The sequence below is a fragment of the Macrobrachium rosenbergii genome, chromosome 16, assembly GCF_040412425.1.
Source record: "Macrobrachium rosenbergii isolate ZJJX-2024 chromosome 16, ASM4041242v1, whole genome shotgun sequence".
In the NCBI taxonomy this organism is placed as follows: Eukaryota; Metazoa; Arthropoda; class Malacostraca; order Decapoda; family Palaemonidae; genus Macrobrachium; species Macrobrachium rosenbergii.
In genome coordinates this window covers 17094457-17114960 of record NC_089756.1, presented here as the reverse complement: position 1 = coordinate 17114960, position 20504 = coordinate 17094457, and the positions used below count along the sequence as shown (strand labels likewise).

The following is a 20504-nucleotide window of genomic DNA, read 5'->3' as shown; positions in this document are numbered from 1 at the left end:
ATGAGAATAGACCCTAACACCTTTTATAAATTCTTATCGAAAGTGGAACCATTATATAAGGAAACAAGATACTACCATGAGACAGAGTATTTCAGCCGAAGCTCGGCTACTGTACATGCAACATTACTATTTCTGCTGTCAATAGGATGCAGCTACCGATCACTACAGTACAGCACTAGGATTTCCAAGCATAATGGACTAGACTGACAGATTTCCGTAGCATTACAATAAAGGATGTTAATATATTTGGTTTTCAAAGTTCCCATAAGTCATACTTACCTGACGTATTCATTATGAAGGGTAAAACAATGGGAAGCTCGGAAACTCGTTTATTTTCCCTTATTTATTTATTTGTGAAGGTTTCACATGAAACTGCGCTTTACAGAAACTTTTCCGTAGGCGACGTCTTTATCTGTTTACCAGAAATATTTCCGTCAGTTAACAGCCCTGCTGCAGGCAAAGCCTCGATACTTCGATAAACATTAGGAAAGCCCTATACGAAGCTTTGTTCGCCGTTTCTCTGTTTCTGATGTCACACCGAGCAAAGTTCGCAGAGCAAAGATCAACTGTGTGGACGGGGCCTTACCATGATGTCACACCGAGCAAAGTTCGCAGAGCAAAGCTCAACTGTGTGGACGGGGCCTTACCATGTCATACTAGTTCTTCTTTGGAGGGGTGGTAGAGCTTTCGACTGGCACGCTGTTGGCCCAGCGTTCGACTCTCTGAGCCGCCAATGAAGAATTAGAGGAATTTATTTCTGGTGATAGAAATTCATTTCTCGTCATAATGTGGTTCGGATTCCACAATAAGCTGTAGGTCCCGTTGCTAGGTAACCAGTTGGTTCTTAGCCACGTAAAAATAAGTCTAATCCTTCGGGCCAGCCCTAGGAGAGCTGTTAACCAGCTCAGTGGTCTGGTTAAACTAAGATATACTTAACTTAACCATGTCATACTATGTAGTATGGTGACGTCATAAGCGCATATATGAGGAGAACTGCCTGGCAACAAACAGTGCTACCAGATATTGATGCATACCATCGTTTCTACTCCGTTTGCCAGTCAAAGTCTGGCAGACAAAGTTCGGAACCAATGCCATCAGTGAAGATGTGGTGCTTTAATTCTGAGCTGAACATTAGTGTTGTGTCTTCATATTTTTTTTCTTTGCAACAGACTGATTTTATGCATTACATACCCAGCCCTATTGCATGTTTGTAGATGCTTTTGGTTCCCAGAAGCAACAAACGGAACACTTTCTGCACATAAAAAGATAATGTGTACAAGATTTTTTTCTCTCTGTTATTGATCAGTATTATCAATATAAAGTTCCATTTGTTTCTGAATTAGTTCAAGATATACATGTCACCAGCCCCCGACTTCTTGGATTTTTCATGTTTGCGAAGTTCTTACCTATACTGACCACGAATTGTTTCTATTTTCCTCTTCATTTCCACTGCATTGATTTGTGATCCACTCCTCTGGAGTTCTGCTGTTATTCCATAAATTACTACTACACATTTATTTCTGTCCTTATAAACGTCTGACTTGACATTCCATAAACGGGTCTGCCAGTAGAGTTCAATTACCATCAGAGTCTGTGTCCTACCCCAGTGGTAACTTTTTTTCCTTTGTACAGCTAAGCCCAGCCATGTTGTCAAGTTGGTTGAAATCAAAGCAGGTAATAGCTTCAGCTTATAAGGTAAATATGTAACCTCTTGAATCTTTTGCCTGGCAACATCATACCTCCATACGTCTGTCCTGCCAGACACTGTCTGAAGCTCCAAACCATGAACACAGGCAATGCCTGTTAGTCGAGGTGATTGCTTCTGACATCATCAGCACACTTTTAATTTTCCTATTGTTATCTAGTAACTGTGTTTGTCAGACAAACACTGTTTGACCATGTGTACACACCCTAAGCTCACCTTTCACTTTTGCTCTCCCTTCATGGTTGAATTGTGTTACCAATTTTGAAGCGCCATCTTCAAAATCAAGTTATTCAAGGTCAAATCTTATAGAATAATAATATGAGCAATATCTACATATCTCCATATTAGGTGTGATTATATATGCTCAAATCACAAGGTTCATCAAGAAAACTTACCTTCATTCTTCCTCCCATGATCCATTTGACTTGATCTCCACTGAGGTATTCATGATAGGCACTTCTCTGTTCTTCTGTTAAACTGCAGAACAATACCTGCATTTGTGAAATGAAGGGAAAGAAGCCTTTTATATAAAAAATATACTGCAACATTAATAGTCAAAATTCAGTTACAATTATAATTATACAACTAATTTCTTAAATTTATATTTTAAAAAGAAATGTGAAATATTTACAATATTTTGGATAAAACAAGCACTGTGATTCGAGGATACCAATACATAAATATAAATTACATAGCCTGTTTCCTCCCATTTATTAAAGGTTGTATGTTCATACAAAATAGTGATAAATAAATATATAAATACCAAGGTATACTCTAGAATTAGTACGATCATATATGCATCAAACCCTTTCCTTCCTAACAACATGCATTGCAAGGCATACACTGCACTGTGTTCAAGGTTCTTTGAAACGCCCTTCAGCCCCTTTAGTCTCTCTTCCACCTGGCTGTCCAACTTCTTTAATTATACCTTGTTTTCACTTTTAGTTTTCATTTACAAACTACAGTAGTTTTTAAGTAAATCCTAGCTTAGTCTTGAAGTATAACTCTGTAGCCTCATTAAATTTTAATAAAAAATAAACTTCAATCCGTTTCACAACATTCTACAACTGTATTAAAATAAATTTGACAGCAAGAGAGTATATTGTGTGAAAAATTAATAATCTATTTAATAACGATAATAATAATGCAATAACAAATAAGCCTAACTTTTTTTTTTATCTCCTTTCAGATATCAGCTTCAATAAATTTGATGTAATATTTTCCTTTCATGGCTTCAGACAGGAAATTTTCTCTCTCCACTCTCTTCTGTCTTGTGGACTTTCTGCCTACATTTCCACTTGGCCTAGGTCTCCATTTACACCTTTTTCCAGGATCCTCTGGCCCTTCCTACAGGCCTTTTATCCTTCTCATCCCTTCTTATCACATGCCCAAACCATCTCTCTATTTTCCAGCAGCTGGATACCGCATCTCTGCAATTTCTTATTCTGTACAATCTTTCCACCAAACTCTAGATATTAATAAACAAAATTTAAGCATATTTTGGAGAATACAAAAAAAAAAAAAAAAAAATAACCCTACCAATACTCAACTAAAAATTCAGTCAGAAATATTTCAAAACAATGTGAAGGAAAACTCATAAACAGAATAGCAAAAGCCCAACTCTTAGTTACTGAAGGGATTTGTTACATTTTAAAGTACCACTTTAAAAAAGATTACGTAACTACAAAATCTAGGAGGAAGAGTATGTATTTTTTCTCCGATCTATTTTTCCCACAGGTAAAACTGATTGGAGGAAGAGTATGTATTTTTTCTCCAGTCAGTTTTTCCCAAAGGTAAAACTGATACATGTATACATGAAAACTTTTGCCTATTGCAAAGTTTACCCTCTTGTTACCCTCTGGTATTAACAATTACTTGTAGCATCACCATTTATTGTGTTGGTAAGCACCTTTTCATCGCATACCCTTGTGTACCAATGAAATTCTTTGTAAGTCAATTAACCAACATATTTTCAGCCATGAACAACCTGGACATTTTCATGAAATTAAAGTATATACATTTAAGAAATGCCCACCTCTGTTGAATGACTGGTAGATTATAGAATAAGCCATTCTCATTTTTTACACATTTTAAAATGCCTATATTCAACAGCCTTACTAGAATACTTGTCATCAGTTCTTCAGGTAGACTATGACCAAGTACACCTATGTACACTCTACAGTCAACAAATCTTACTAAATTATTTGTCACTAGTTCTTCAGGTAGACTGTGACCAAGTACATCCATGTACACTATACAGTATAGCCAACAACCCATACTAAATTACTTGTCATTAGTTCTTCAGGTAGACTGTGACCAAGTATATCCCCATACACTAAGAAATTTGCTTGACAAGTGAAGATTGAATGGTTCTTGAATAAGGATATATAAAGAAAAATGATTCCACAAAGTTCCCTTTACCATGCTCCATTGGGAATCATACTCATTCCCTTGTCAATTTCCAACAAAATTTGCACTTAAATGTTATCCACTTTCCCACAAATCTGACTTACAAAAACTACAATGAAATAAACATTCAAAATTGTGTTAAACCATCTCTTATAGCTACTCTATAAGGTACTCTACATTTTTCTTCCAAAAAAATTACACTAACAGAAACTTTTGTTCATGAGCCAATTTCATAATTCAACTCAAGTAATGAGTTACCTGTTCATTTTTATCTGGCAGTGATAAGTGATTTCTCACATCATTCTTCATTCTCCGAAGTAAATAAGGGTTGATGGTATCTCGTAGAACAGATGCACATTTAAATGCTGTTTGGACCTGATGAAAAAGGATATAATTAGAGATAATTTAACCAGTGACATTAGTAAAAGCAAACTATTACATAGCAAGCTATATAAATAATAATGGTAGCTATACTAACACACAATAAGTAAAAAAATATAAATACTTAATTTACAATTTATTCTTTAAGTACTTACCTCTCCATTATATAGCTTTCGCTTCCACGCCAGCAGTAGTTCAACAGATTGAAATAAAGAATGAGAACACAGTTTTCTATGAATATCTCTCTATCCATCTACTCCCCCGCCCCCCAGGGGAACGATTGGTACAAACACCTGTAGCTGGTCAGTCCACTTCTGTCCACTTTGAATGTAGGGAGGTAGGGAGGTTAACTGATATAATGGAGAGGTAAGTATTTAAAAAATAAACCTTAAATTAAGTATTTATATTTTTGAAATGAACCTTACCTCTCCATTATACTGTATAGCTGATTCATACATTTAACATGGAGGTGGGCAAAGTGAAAATCAGTAGGCCCTTTAAAGACTTCTTAATAAAATACAAATACTGTATCTACAAATAAGTGTTTGCTTACCTAGTGAAACCAATCCACCAGCTATTACTGCCACCTTGAGAGGATTGTCACTCAGGTACGAGAGCCTCTTCATGAAAATACCTGAGGTCTCCTTGGAGGATGCCTCCTTCAGCACAAGGAAGGGTAGGGTTACTGTGCCAAAATCCTACAGAGTCAACGATGGATATGCAACTATAGTACCTACAGACATGAAGGTACACTTCCTATACTCAACCATGAGTACTTCCAAGCTTCCTAACAAAACAGAAATGGAGCTAAAACTGCAGACAGAAAAGCTACCTATCGATTCAGGACATAATATCCCCTGCACAAACGAAGCAAGCTAATGCTCTGCAAGAATCATATTGAATTTCCACATTGCGAAGATAATTCATTGCAAAAACAGAATTACAATGCCACTGGGCAGCCTCAAGAACTTTCTCTAAGGATAAGTGTTCTCTAAAATTCAAAGGTGTAGCCACTGCTCGAATGTCATGTGGCTTTACCTTCAAGGTTGATAATACATCAAGATCCAATTTTGCATGTGAGTTCTTCACCAAGGACCTAATGAAATAGGACATTGCATTTTTACTCACTGGAAGGTCTGGCTTCCAGACACTACAAAAGAGATTCTTTACATTAGCCCTGATGTCTTTAATGCGATTCAGATATATCCTTAAAGCCCTCACAGGACACAAAAGGGAATCTATCTCACTGGGAACCAAAGATTCCAAACTAGGTAGGGACACTGTTCTAGGGAAGGGCTTACCGCAAAAATCATTCTTTGCCCAAAACAATGGCAGAAAGGAAAGAAATGCCTTGTCCTTAGCAAAACCTACCCTAAAAGACAAAGCTTGTATTTCACTCACCCTCTTAGTTGGTAGCCAAGGCCACCAAGTAGAGAGATTTTATTGAAAGTTCTCTCAATGAGGCCTGTTCCAAAGGTTCAAAAGGTGGTAACAAAAGGAACCTTAGAACCACATCTAGGTTCCAAGATAAGAAAGGCACCAGATACTTGGGAACCTCCTGCTGAAAACCTCTGACATCTTTGATATCACTGTCCTCAGACAGATGACAGATGCAAGCCTACATGTCTAAGAACAGAAGCCAACATGGCCCTATAGCCTTTAATGACTACTACTGATAACTTTTTCTTATACCTGAGAAATAACAGGAACTTAATGATGTTGTTTATAGAGGTACGAGTGCTGGAAAACCCCTTACCTCAACACCAGGACCTATACACAGACCACTGGTGATGGTAGATCCAATTTGTAGAATCCCTCCTGGCACTGATAATGGCCTTCCTACAAGCTCTCGAGAAGCCTTGAGCTCGCAGGAGACAGTGGACAGTCTCCACACAGTCAGCTGCAGCACATGGGGGTTGTGATGATGCCTTTCCTCCCTTGGTTGCTTCTGGAGATTCCTCCTGACAGAGAGAAGTCTGGGCAGATCTATTGACCACTGAAGCAAGTCTGGAAACCAGACCTTCCTTGGCCACCAAGAGGTAATCAATTGCCTAGCTTGCTGATGACTTTCTGGATCATAGCAAAATGGGAGGGAAAAACATAACAGTCTACATCTGATCAGTCTAATAACACAGCATCTACCGCCCAAGCTAGAGGATCTTGAACGGGTGAACAAAACACCAGCAGACGATGACTCCACCTGGCTGCAAACAGGTCTATGAAGGGGGACACCTACAGCTTCCATAACTTGTTGCACACCTCCGGATGTAAAGGTCACTTTGTCACTATTACTTGATCCTTGCGACTGAGAACATCTGCTGGAACGTTCATTCTCCCAGAAACAAACTGAGGCAGTAAGGTGATGTTCTTGCTCTCTGACCATAAGAGGATCTGCCATGTCAACTGAAAGAGAGACTCCGACTTCGTACCCCCTTGGTGCTTCAGGTATGCCAGCGATGTGGTGCTGTCTGAAAAGACCGCCACCGTTTGATTGCGTACCAGGTCCTCTAGTTCCTGCAATCCTTTCCATATTGCCAATAGTTCCAAAAGATTAATATGCAGCTGCTATTCCTCGAGTCCACAGACCCGACAGATGTTTTTCACCTGCTATCACTCCCCAGCCTTTGTCCAATGCATTTGTATACAACAGGTCTGGGTTCTTGAGATCTAGAGATACCCCTTGCCGAAGATGAGGTTTGTCTCTCCACCACTGGAAAGTTTCTTCCAGACCCCTGGAAATTATTACCATATGGCAATCGGAAAGCAGTTTCCAATCCCAGTGCTGCTTCAGATAAAACTGAAGAGGCCTCATTCTTAGCCTTGCCCCTCGTACAAGTTTCTCCAATGAAGACGTGCCCTAACAGGGACAACCACTTCTTCACAGGAACAGGACTGAAGCTTTGAAGTTCTACAGGTTTCATTGTAGGGAAAACCTTGAGATTCAGTGTTTATCTCCAACCCAAGATAAGTAATCTCCTGCAAACGAGACAAGGTCAACTTTGAGAAACTTATGACTACCCCAACAACTCAGCTAGACTCAAAATAATTTCTCTTGCCCTCAGAATGCCCTGCAATGTGGGAGCCAGAATCAGCCAACTATCCAAGTACAGGGTAATTTTTATGCCCAACAAATGGGCCCACCTTTATAAAGGAGCCAAAGCCCTTGTGAAAACTTGTGGAGCCAAAACACATCACCTTGAACTGAAAACTTTGTTCCCAGAAACAAATCTCAGATACTTCCTGTATTCCATCTTGATTGGAAAATTATATTTCATAATAAAATTAAGTGTCATATATACTTACCAAGTACAGCAATTACATAGCTAAGGTTTCTACTCGTGAGGCAGCCTTTTTTAAAAATTTGCGGACGCACTTTTATTGTTTTTTGTGCACTCGGGTAAACAACCAGCCGGTGAGTTCAACTGTGTTTCTACCCTTATATCCATAAGAGGGGAGGAGGGTGGACTCCGACTCTGTAATTACTTGGTAAGTATATACGAAACTTAATTTTATTATGAAAATATCATTTCCATATAAGTAACTTACTAATTACATAGCTGAATCCCACACTGAATGGAAGTGGGATACATGGACATATTCTGCTTCAAAACATTATGGTAATGACTTTGAAATAGAAAATTTGGCCAGCACTGATACAATGCTCGTTGTTTCCTTACCTGGTAAGAGAACTACTGCAGATGAATCCTGCCATTGGTTGGTGCTCATCTTAACCTGTAGCGGCATGGCGGTTCAGCCATGGGTCGCCTCTACTTCAGAGGACGCTTTGCAGTGGAGGATAGGCCTGATGGCTAGCAAAGCATATAAAAGTGCCCTTGCCCTGGGTGCAGTACCATATTAAAAACAACCAGACAATGCTGTCACCTACTCTGAAAACACCACAACCCATCCACTAAGACTCGTGGGTACTCCAGGTACACTGTACCCCCAGGCTCCCCAACAAATCGAAACCCTACACCAAGGCAAAAGGAGAAAAAGTGCTTCCTATGAATCCTCCCCCAATACCAAGCCAGCCACCAAAAATGGCCCGAAGATACTGCAGTTTATCAAACACAGTTTCCACCTCCTTTAAATAGTATGACGCGAAAATACACTTGCACTTCCAGTAGGTCGACTGGAGAATGGAAGAAAGGGGCATATAGTGCCTGAAAGCTAAAGAGGTAGCTACTGCCCTGACGTCATGAAGTTTCACTTTAAAAGTAGGCAAAATGTCCTCCTGAATGTGCCTCAGAAATTAAGTCCCTCTGGAAGAATAACAATGCATTCTTAGTAAGAGGATGCGACGGGTTCTCAACTGAACACCAGAGGTTGCTGGATGACCTCTGATCTTTTGAGTCCTACTCAGGTAATACCTCAGAGCTCTGACAGGACAAAGTACTCTCTCTTCTTCCTTGGAGCCAAGGATGTCCATTAAATTCTTAATGGTAAAAGAATGAGGCCAGGGTTTGGACAGGTCCTCGTTCTTGACTAAAATAGGGTAAAGAAGCAAACTGCGTCTCCTCAGGAAAAACCCACCCTTTTATCGATGGCTTGAATCTCACTAATACATTTAGCAGTAGCTAAAGCAAAGAGGAACAGTGTCTTAAAGGTGAGATTCCTCAGAGAAGCGGAACGAAGCAGTTCAAAGGTAGGACCTGTTAGCCACTTTATTACTACATCCAGGTTCCAAGAGACCAGATCATCCTTTCCCTGCTTTATCAAAGAAATTAATGAGGTCATTAAGATCTGAGTTAGACGAAAGATCCAGGCCTCTATGTTTAAAAACTGAGCTGACATAGTTCGATACCCCTTGATGGTGGAAGAACACAAATTTCTAGAGCTCCTCATATATAGGAGGAAATCAGTAATCAGAGTTATAGAAGTCTCAGAAGAAGAGACATTATGGTTGATGCACCTTCAACAGAAGACTGCTCACTTAGCCTGGTACACAAGGCTAGAAGAGTTACGCCTGCATCATACAATAGCCTCTGCAGCTCCCCTTGAAAAACCTTTCACTCTGACAAGCTTGCAGACAGTCTGAAGCCTGTCAGAGCAAGAGCGGACAGCACTTGGTGGTGTCTCCTGATGTGAGGGTGTTTTGAGTAAATGCAGTTTTTGGGGAAGAAGTCTTGAGAAATCCACCAAAAACCGTAAAAGGTCATGGAACCACTCCTTCAGGGACCAAAACGGGGCTATGAGGGTCACAGTTAGATTGTGATGAGTCTGAAATTTGTTTATCACCTCCCTGACCATGCTGAAAGGTGGGAAGGTGTAAAGATCCAGATTGGACTAGTCTGGCAACATGGCGTCTGTTGCCCATGCAAGAGGATCCAGGGCTGGAGAGCAAAAGAGAGGAAGTCGATGGTTTCTGGAGGTGGCAAACAGGTCTGCCCCAAAGTTTCCAAAGATCCAGACAGACCAGGGGGTCCAGGGTTCATTCAGTGGGAAGGACCTGCTTTCGACAGCTCAGTTCGTCTGCCAATACATTTAATTTCCCTTGGATAATTTGGATGACTGGCGCCACTCAATTTTGATCTGTCCACAAGAGTAGATCTATTGCTGCCTGGTAGAGAGAAGGAGTGAGTGCCGTTTTGTTTCTGGATATAGGCTAAGGTTATGGCATTGTCCGCATACATTAATACTGTCTTGTTGCAGACCATGTTCAAGAAATACTGGAGGCCATGAACTGCCTTCAGTCCTCTTACATTTATATGTAGACTTTGTTGCTATGAGGTCCACGTACTGGATACCTCCTGATTCCCCGGTAGGGCTCCCCAGCCTAAGTCCAAGGCATCTGAAATCATGTCTAGGTTGGGGCTCACAGGTTGAAGGGACTTCTCCTCTGACAGTTTTTCTTCTGACAATCAACATTGCAGGTCCGATTTGATCTCCAGGGTGATCCAAAACACATAGGAGTCCGGTTGTGCTTTCCTGTCCCAGTTGGCCTTTAGAAAGAATTGGAGAACTCTCATGTGCAATCTGCCCAGCTTGACAAATGACTTGATGGATGCTAGAGTCCCCAAAGGCTCATCCACTGCTGAGCCGAGTAAGATGGGAGGGCTGTAAAGCTACGGGCCGTCTGAAGGCAGCCAGAAATTCTTTTGGGCAACGGAAAAGCCTGAAAAGTCAGAGTTGAGAGTCATCCCCAAATATAAAATCTCTTGCGACGGGGTCAACTGGGACATCTGGGGATTGATGAGAAGACCCAGTTCCTAGGGAGGAGAAGAATATTGTGCATGTCCTTCATACACTTTTCCTTTGATGGGGATTGAAGAAGCCAGTCGTTCAGATACAGACTGACACTTATCCCTATTAGATGGAGCCATTTTGTGAGAGGAGTGAGGACTCGAGTGAACACCTGAGGGGCCGTAGAAAGGCCAAAGCAAAGGGCCTGAGAATCTGACAGTGGAGGAGGGTTTACAAATGGAATCGAGTAACCCTCCCTTAGCACCTCCACAACCCAGGAATTTGTGCCCAGATCTTTCCATACTTCCCAAAAATTGGGAAAGCCTTCCTCTTACTGACAACTGAGGACTGGAAACTTCATTTCGATGACTTAGCAGGTCCCTTAAATGACTTAATGGATCCTCTGGAAATTCTCAAAACATCTCCTTAGACCTATAAGGTCTAACTGAATTCTATCCGAAACGAGAAATTCCCGCTGAAGTTGCGTGCCTAGGGCAAGGAGGAGGAGGAAGAGGAGGAGGAAGCTTGGGCAACTGAGCCTTAATTATCAAAGATCACATTTCCGTCTTCTCTACTTCTTGTGCGATGGATGATAAAGCTTCTAACTCAAAATTTGATCCAACTGAGGTTGAAAAAGGACAGCGGCCTTCTGTCAATGTGTCACAGACTTGGCAAGATAAGAACACAACTGTCCACATTTCTTAAGAACCAAATTGGTGTATGTGTGAGCACTCTCACCCACCTCATCCTTTACTGCTCCATCTAAACAGCCAATAAAATCCAAAACTTCCTAGCCAGGAGCAGAGTCCTGAGGGACTCAGGAAGAAAATTCACAGACACAACCATCAATCACTCCCACAGACATATCCACGAAAGAGAGGATCTCCAAGGTTTTAAACATAGCTTTGATAAGCGAATTCGATTCTGCTTAAGAAAACACTACCCTCCCTTTATCATCATTCTCTTTTTGATGGATCCAAGAGTGAGAAGAAAGCTGAATCCCAAAGCTACCTCAAGACTAGGCAGACGTCCGGTAGGGGTGAAGAAGATGGGCAACTTCTCTTTACTCTACCCGAGCGATCCTTCAGCAAATGAAGTTTGACACCTTCACTGCTGTCAGGCCAACCAGAGGAGGGGGACAATGGGCACAGATCTGCACTACTCCCTAACATGTCCCGGTTCCCTGTTGTTCCAAGGGGCAAGGGAGCAAGACAGGACATGCCAAGGACACTGCCACTTCCTCTAATTCAGGGGAATTACCCGAAACCGACTGAGGCTCCAAGGAGGGCAACGCCGATAAAATATTACATGAAACTTCAGCTAACTGATTTATCGAGCCCTTTAAACCCTTAATATCTGACTAAATTCTATCAAACCCTTATGTCCTGAATCGACAGGCAAGCTCTAGTAGGAGTAATAGAATGAAGAGGAGGTCCTAGCAAAGTTACTGGAAGGAGGAGGAAACAAATCATGCATTCCCTTAGTACATGCCTTTTCAAACGATAAGCCTTTCTTCATTTATGGTGTTTCACCAATTTTACCATAAATTCATTTGACCAACATTCACAGACTTGACAATGGTCATTTCCACCACACTCTTTTCCTCAACATTTCACACATGTTTTGAGGATCAATGGAACTAGAATAAAGCCTAATATGGCAACCCTCTACCTTACAGGTCCTTATTCTATCATTAACATCGATATATTCAAGAGAAAATTCAAGTAAATTTACAAACCAAGTCGTCAACAGAAAAACCAAGCACAGATAACTCTAAGAATCTTCTACCGAAGCTAGCAACAGAAGCAGACCGATTTGCTGCAGGTGTTTGTACCTATTGTTCCCCTGGTGGGGGGTGGGGGAAGTAGATGGATAGAATGAGATGTTCATAGAAAACTGAGTATTCTCATTTTTTACTTCAATCTGTCGAACTGCTGCTGGCTCAGAAGCAAAAGCTATATACATAATGGAGAGGTAAGGTTCATTTCAAAAATACTCTACCTAAATTTCCATATGCTGTACTGTATACTGTATAACATAACTATAATAACTATACACAATGAAATTATATACACAGTACAACCAGACTGTAACTAGAACTCCTATCCACTGTGAAACCACTATTATATTGCAATTTCATAATGCAAATGCTAGTACAGTACAATTTCATTACCTTACAAAATAAATATTATTTCCTAAGCTTAACAAACCATTCAAACTAACATTAGTTCTGAACTAACATATTACTGATGTCACTTTATTCTAAAACTGCCATAGATTTTAATTTCCTACTCTGATAGATGGCATGTTACCCTCACTGCAGTCAGACCATATTTCTTCATTTAGGCACAATTTAGGTCATATACTCTGTCCTGTTTTTGGTAAAAACTGACCAACACTTCATCAAATGCTGGTGATACATTCCAGTTGCTCTTACCAACATATATTATTTATATATCATCTTCTAGCATGCCAATAACCAATTGTGAATTACACCATCCAATGTACCATATCTAAATTCATATTAAAAGTAGTACAGTATTTTGAAACTCAAAAGGCACACCGTGTATTTTCGTGTATAAGACGACCTTTGGATAAGATGAGGTAAAAAAACTGTGACAAATTTTCATGAATTTATCCCATATCTGTAGTATAAGGCGACTGCTAAATTCCAAAACCATCTGTGTATAGGCTAGCTTTTGCAACATCAGGTATCTTATGATAAAATTGGTTATGTAAAGATGATGTTATTACAAATGATGTTTTACTTACTGTATCCTTAGAAATTCAAAATACTGTACTGTATATACTCGCGTATCATGTGACTTTTGAAGACCTAATTTTGACGCTAATTTTAAGGGGGGTCGCATCGTACATGAAACATAAAATTAGCGCATGTAATATTCACATATTAGTATCATATTATAAAATACAAACAATGAATATACATCTTTTCCATGGATCTTTTAACAAGTTATGCTTTACTTCACTGTATCCAATAATATTACACGTATTCTCATATTACTAATTGTATTATAAAATACAAACCTAGCGATCATGTGCCATTTGCACTGTTTAGGTTTTCGTGAACGTGGACAACGATACCTTCCGGGAATTTTTGTTTCGGCATCAATTCAATTTCCATTTAAAGATAACCACAGGGAAAGGTTTCATCCCGTTTGCCATACACGTTAAAACAACAGTAAAATGTGTTCTTTCATGCCCAGTAGTTTTGTTTAAAATACTTCTCTCCAATATTATTTACGGTCAAGTTTGATGGCATATCAAAGTTTAAGAGTTTCATCAATGTTGGCGATGCACAATAATTTACAGTCATTAGCGCTTGAACATTGTTTGTTTTCTCCATTTCAGCTATAACTTGCAGCTTAAATTTAGCATTATAATTCCTTGTGATCTTTTCTCCAAAGCGAATAAGGGTATAATGCAAAAATATATCACTCCTATTCTACTTAACATCATTTGTTACATAACTATAGTAATTGTTTACTATCGTACCATGGATGAAATGCAAGCAAAACAGCTGTTGTTATCTGAATCGGTTGTTCATAGCCAAGGCCTAGACCGTGTTCATAGCAAAACAGTTGTTGCTCGTTCGGTTGTTTATGGCTGTACTCGTTTACTCAACAAGTATAACATAACTAATGATACTTCTATCATTCACTTTTACTTTTTTAACCTACTTAACTAGAAGATGGGATAAAGAGATGGAGTAAAGAAGGTTAGTCCATGGTAATTTGGTCTCTCAAAAAAGGAACTCCATGATACATGAGACACAAAATAATTTTTTATGGGTGAAAATTTAGGGGCCACACAATGCGTGAGATCACGCATTAACGAGTATGTACGGTAAACGAAATGCCAAAGCCGATTCTATATCGTTTTTCCTACAAATGTCGCCTAAAAGGGAGGCCATCGTTTTGTTTATGTTTCATCACCAATTATGAGCAACCCCTAACAACAATGCAATAAAGTACGATAACTATCATAAATGATTATCGATTGTATGACTGAATTGTTCTAAACAGTTACAAACAGGCTGAATTTTAAATGAAAAATGAATATTACGTTACCGAACGATAAGGGTTGCTGTGATCGCAACCATAACTCGATATTTACGCTACATTTTGTCCGCCGGGCTCTCATAGATAAAAGTTGTTTTCATTGATATGAAATCATTCCTCAAATAGGCTATTTATTATAAAGATATGCCAATAATATACAGTATACGGTAAAAAGGTTTTATTAACTTTATCAGTTTATTTCATAATATGAATCTTTTCATGTATATTGGTGGTTATCGCACCGAGGCCGAGGCTGGCCTACTGATAAACATCACTTAGAATTCGAGGTTTGATTTTTAGAATGGTGATATAAGACGACCCCCAATTTTTAGGGGTGAATTTTACAATTTAAAGGTTGTCTTATACTCGGAAATACACAGTACTTATCTACAAACATTACTGTACCTCTAATTTGGAAGCATTAGCATATCCTCCCTGAGTAATAGGAACTGCAAATTCTGCAAGAAACACTGGCAGTGTGCCAAGTTTTCCAGGAAACACAAAGTCAAACAACGACCACAACTCTTTCAAGCTGTTCTGGATTGGTGACCCTAAAAATATATGAGGCCTTACAATAGAGTCACACATTAACTATAAATCCATGTTAATGAAACTTCTTCATATCATATAATTCAAAGAACTCTAATATAGTAAAAGCTCAATTCTATGCCTAAAATGCATACTTTACATTTAACGAGGAATGCAAGTGATGTGGTGAGACATTACCTGAGAGTATAAGTCTATGTTGCGTTTGAAACCTCTTCAGAGCAACTGTGATCTGTGCCTCTGGATTCCGAATCTTGTGTCCTTCATCAAGAATTATATAATGCCATTTATACTGCACCAGTGTTTCTACCTGACTGTACACACCAGTATAAGATGTAATAAGTATGCCATCATACCTGAAAGTTAAAAAATTGTAGATAAATACCTGAAAGTTATAAACGTGAGCATAAATATTAATTTTTTTCAGGAGAAAGCAGCTGAGAATTGTAATACTGAAAACTATACAAAACCAGATGTTTTCCAGTTACAAATAGTTTTAATCACCTAACCATTAATTGCACTGCTGACCTATTTCTTGTACCTTACTTTTACCATCTTAAATTATAGAATGTACAACAACACCATTACCTAAATGCTAATTTCTTGAAGATCTAACATACTTTAAAAAGCACCCACACAAAATATAGAAACGCCATCACACACGATTACAGTATACTGACAAATGACTAGTCTATACAAACAAAAATGAAATCTTCAGTTAACCCTTAAATATCGACTGGACGTATCGTACGTCAACTAAAATTGTCTGTCGGGTGCCGAGTGGACGTACTGTACGTCGACTACAAAAAATTTCAACCTTCGGTCAACTTTGACTCGACCGGAATGGTCGAAAAATGGAATTGTAAGCTAAAACTCTTACATTCTAGTAATATTCAATCATTTACCTTCATTTTGCAACAAATTGGAAGTCTCTAGCACAATATTTCGATTTATCGTCAATTTTTGAAAAAAAACTTTTTCCTTACATCCGCTTGGTAACTCGGCCGAAAATTTCAGAAATTCTTTCGTCATTTTGTCGTAATGTTTGCACCGTTTTATATTAGCCATTACATAGAGTTTTATATATGAAAAGGTGCGCAATTTCATGTAAAATACAAGAAAAAACAACCCATGGTTGTAGCTTTTGGAAATATTTTCATATAAATCACAATAAGTGCCAAATTTCAACCTTCGGTCAACTTTGACTCAACCGAAATGGTCGAAAAACGCAATTGTAAGCTAAAACTCTTACATTCTAGTAATATTCAATCATTTACCTTCATTTTGCAACAAATTGGAAGTCTCTAGCACAATATTTCGATTTATGGTGAATTTTTGAAAAAAAACTTTTTCATTATGTCCGCGCGCGGTAACTCGGCTGAAAATCTCAGAGATTCTTTCGTCACTTTGTCGTAATGTTTGCACCGTTTTATATTAGCCGTTACATGAAAAGGTGCGCAATTTCATGTAAAATAGAACAAAAAATAACTCCTGGTTGTAGCTTTTATCAGTTTGGAAATATTTTAATATAAATCACGATGTGCCAAAATTTCAACCTTCGGTCAACTTTAACTCAACCGAAATGGTCGAAAAACGCAATCGTAAGCTAAAACTCTTACATTCTAGTAATATTCAATCATTTATCTTCATTTTGCAACAAATTGGAAGTCTCTAGCACAATATTTCGATTTATGGTGAATTTTTGAAAAAAACTTTTTCCTTACCTCCGCGCAGTAACTCGGCCGAAAATCTCAGAAATTCTTTCATCACTTTGTCGTAATGTTTGCACCGTTTTTCTAATAGCCGTTACAAAAAGTTTTATATATGAAAATGTGCGCAATTTCATGTAGAGCACAACAAAAAATAACTCATGGTTGTAGCTTTTATCAGTTTTGAAATATTTTCATATAAATCACGATAAATAAAAAAAATCCGACCTTCGGTCAACTTTAACTCAAACGAAATGGTCAAAAACTGCAATTGTAAGCTAAAACACTTACAGTCTAGTAATATCCAATCAATTACCTTCATTTTGCAACAAACGGGAAGTCTCTAGCACAATATTTCGATTTATGGTGAATTTTTTAAAAAAACTTTTTTTTACGTCCGCGCATTACGAATTCATGCATCATTTTGTGATCATATTTTCTCTGTGTTGCTTTGATCGTTTTACAATTTGTTATATACCAAAATCATCACAATTTAGTGTACATTACAAAAAAAAAAATTACTCATTAGCTTTGATCGTTTTGCTCACAGCGCGATTTGTATACAATTATATAAGAAATTTTTTTTTTGCGCTGTCATATATTTCAATATTTATATATGATAATGATATTTTTTTTCATTTCTGATGGTTGCATACTAAAATTCAGGCAATGACAAAAAAAGAAGCCAAAAATGAACTCTTAATCTTAAAAACTAAGCATGCTGTGAATTTGTGAAAAAAACTTTTTTTTCTGCTTCGGCGCTAACTCCCGAACGCCGCCGGCATACGGCAGACACTTTTGTAAATAGAGGCTCAGCGTTTAAGGGTTAACATGCCCAGCGGTTTCAAGAATAAAAAAATACTGATAAATCCTACAAGAAGTTGGGTAGTTAACAGCTTCAAGAGGCCATACTGATAAATCCCACAAGAAATTGGGTAGTTAATGGCAAGTGATTTCTAAGATTTCACAACACAGTAACCAAATGGTAATTATTTCAACTTACTTATTAATGTTGTGAATCAGAGATGACCTCTTTCCAATAAAAGATCCTGATTCATGGAGAATAGCAACTCTGAAAGGTGGCCACCATTTGTGAAATTCTTTAACCCACTGATGAAGCACAGTAGCAGGACACACAATCAGCACAGGACCTAAGCCTTTCCAGCGCTGATGACGTTCACTCAAGCGAGAATAAGAAAGGCCTACAAGAAAAGAAATCACCTGAATTGTTTTTCCAAGGCCCATTTCATCTCCCAAAATCCCTCCACAGCCCTGAGTGTGTAGCTCCCAGAGCCACTTGACACAAGTACGTTGATACTTGTATAACTTATTCCATATTGTGAGAGGTACTTTATATCCTCCATCAAATTCTTCATAACCCTCTTCTTCCTCTTCAGAATCCAAGTCTTCACCTCTGAGGATTTTGGCATGTTTCTGTTTTAACCTGTCTTCCTTCCATCTCTCTATTCTTGCTACATAATCATCTATATTCCCATCATCAATCTCTTTCAATGACCTCCTTCCTTTACTCTTTGGTATTTCATCAAGAGAATAGTCATCATCAATCTCAACTTTCTTCGTTCTTTTCCTTTTTGGTCTGTCCATAATCTCTCTTACTTGACTCTTTTTCTCTCTCAAGTCCCCATCAGCATCTGAACCTTCCCTATCTGATGGAATGTATTCAGAACCACTGTCGTCTTCAGAATGAGACATTTCCGACTCACCTCCCTCAAAGCTGACCTTCTCTGACAACATCCTCCTCGGAGCTTTTTTGTAGCGGTCAGCCTCCAGTTCACTTGTAACACTGCCAAGGATAACTTTCTTAGATTCCTTCTGTTTTGGATGCAAGATCTTCATTTTTATAGGGTCTTTACTTCGATGCTTCTTTTTCAAATCATTCCTTTTACCCTTTGATACCTTAGCTTCATAATTTGTTTTTACATTACTCTTAATGGCTGAGAGGGAAACTTCTTCATCACTTGCTTCCCTGCCATCTTGGTCAAAATCAATATCACCAACATATTCTTTTGGCTTTCGTTTTCTTTTTGGTATACCATAACTTGGGTCACCAGACGACTTCTTGCGTTTCATACCTTTACTGGTCTTACAATGTTCCTTTTGACGATCAATTTGGTCTTGCAGATATTTCTCAAAATCAGTCAGTGCAGTTCCAGTCTTCTTTTTCTCTCTGAAACAAAACCAACAAAACATAAAAATTCCTTAAAATATAGCATGCATATTGTTGTAACCTTAAATTATGAAACTGCATAAATTTCAAAACTGTTATCAGTGAATTAACAATAGACATGGCCAAGAATTCTTGATATCCTCTTTTGCACTCGAAATCATAGTCTAACTTCTTCTAGCCATATATACAGTATATATAGTAAATTCAAAATTGATATTCTTTCATCTTTCCTTATCTTAGTATAATATTCTAGCACACAAAAATGATGCAGATTTTTTACAAGTGCATTAAAAGCAAATATTTCTTGCAAGTGTATTAACACTTTATCATAAAATGCTGAAGAAACTCAAGAGCATATGACAAATGAAATAATCCTTGATGAAAACTGTTGTATAAGCCATGGTGATAAATTAGATATTCTGAACCTGGGCAAACAGTTGATGTCCATTGGTATTTTTCTGTGATTTATCTTGTCTATCTTGGTACTTAACACCTGAACCTAAATGATATTTCTATCAGCCTTCCTGCAGTGTATGAAGATAGTGCTACCACAAAGCCAATACACATCAAGCCGCATCACTTCCAGGACACATGTTTGTTTGCATTTAGGGCAAGGTATGCAGCATTCCAAACGGCCACGGGGCATAACTATTAGCTTGGTGGGTGATGGCAGAGCCTTTGGTGATGAAAGGCTCTGACACAGCTTAATTTTCCCAAATCAGTGCAACTTGCCTGACTCCCATCATCAGGCTCTATCTTCGCTGCAGGCTCTACTACTATTTCAAATTTGAGACCACAAAAATGCTTACTCAAAGCAACAAAAAGAACAGAAAAGCAAAGATACTTCAGCATTTATAGTGTGCCCATGTACTTGTGACTGTTTATATTGTACATAATGTGATTTTTTCAGTTACCACTGTTACGTTGGTTTATTTATGTATAATCATAATTTCAGTCAACATTGGATGTACTGTATACATAAATAATAAATTTATTGTCCAGTCAATACTCTACAGATTGAGATCTGTCCATTCTGTTTCACAACCTTCAGGTAGCCTTCAGGGGTATATTTCAACAGGGCTATCTAATATGATTCATGGTATGTCCTAACTATTACATTGTGTGCATGTTGCCATCAGTATCTGCATTGTAGTAGATAATGCCATAGTGGATCCGCCTGGCAGTAGAGCTTTATTGTTGAAATATTTATATCTAATGAGCTAGTTATTGTATTATTTTCTACGAAATGGTAAATGAATGTGATTGTAGGGAAATGGCAAAAGAATAACTATCGTACATGA

At 38.4% G+C, this 20504-nt stretch overlaps 1 protein-coding gene across 2 annotated transcripts in view; it reads right to left on the bottom strand.

Annotated features, from left to right (window-relative positions):
* The window catches only part of LOC136847113 (DNA excision repair protein ERCC-6-like), a 248636-nt gene that overhangs the window by 13363 nt on the left and 214769 nt on the right, over positions 1-20504 (bottom strand). For both annotated transcript variants that reach the window (XM_067118447.1, XM_067118448.1), the window contains 5 exons: positions 18019-19203; positions 15487-15662; positions 15166-15311; positions 4373-4489; positions 2101-2196 (listed from right to left, as the gene is read on the bottom strand). In XM_067118447.1, coding sequence (XP_066974548.1) covers positions 2101-2196; positions 4373-4489; positions 15166-15311; positions 15487-15662; positions 18019-19203 — 1720 coding nt within the window. The remainder of the gene's footprint in view (positions 1-2100; positions 2197-4372; positions 4490-15165; positions 15312-15486; positions 15663-18018; positions 19204-20504) is intronic.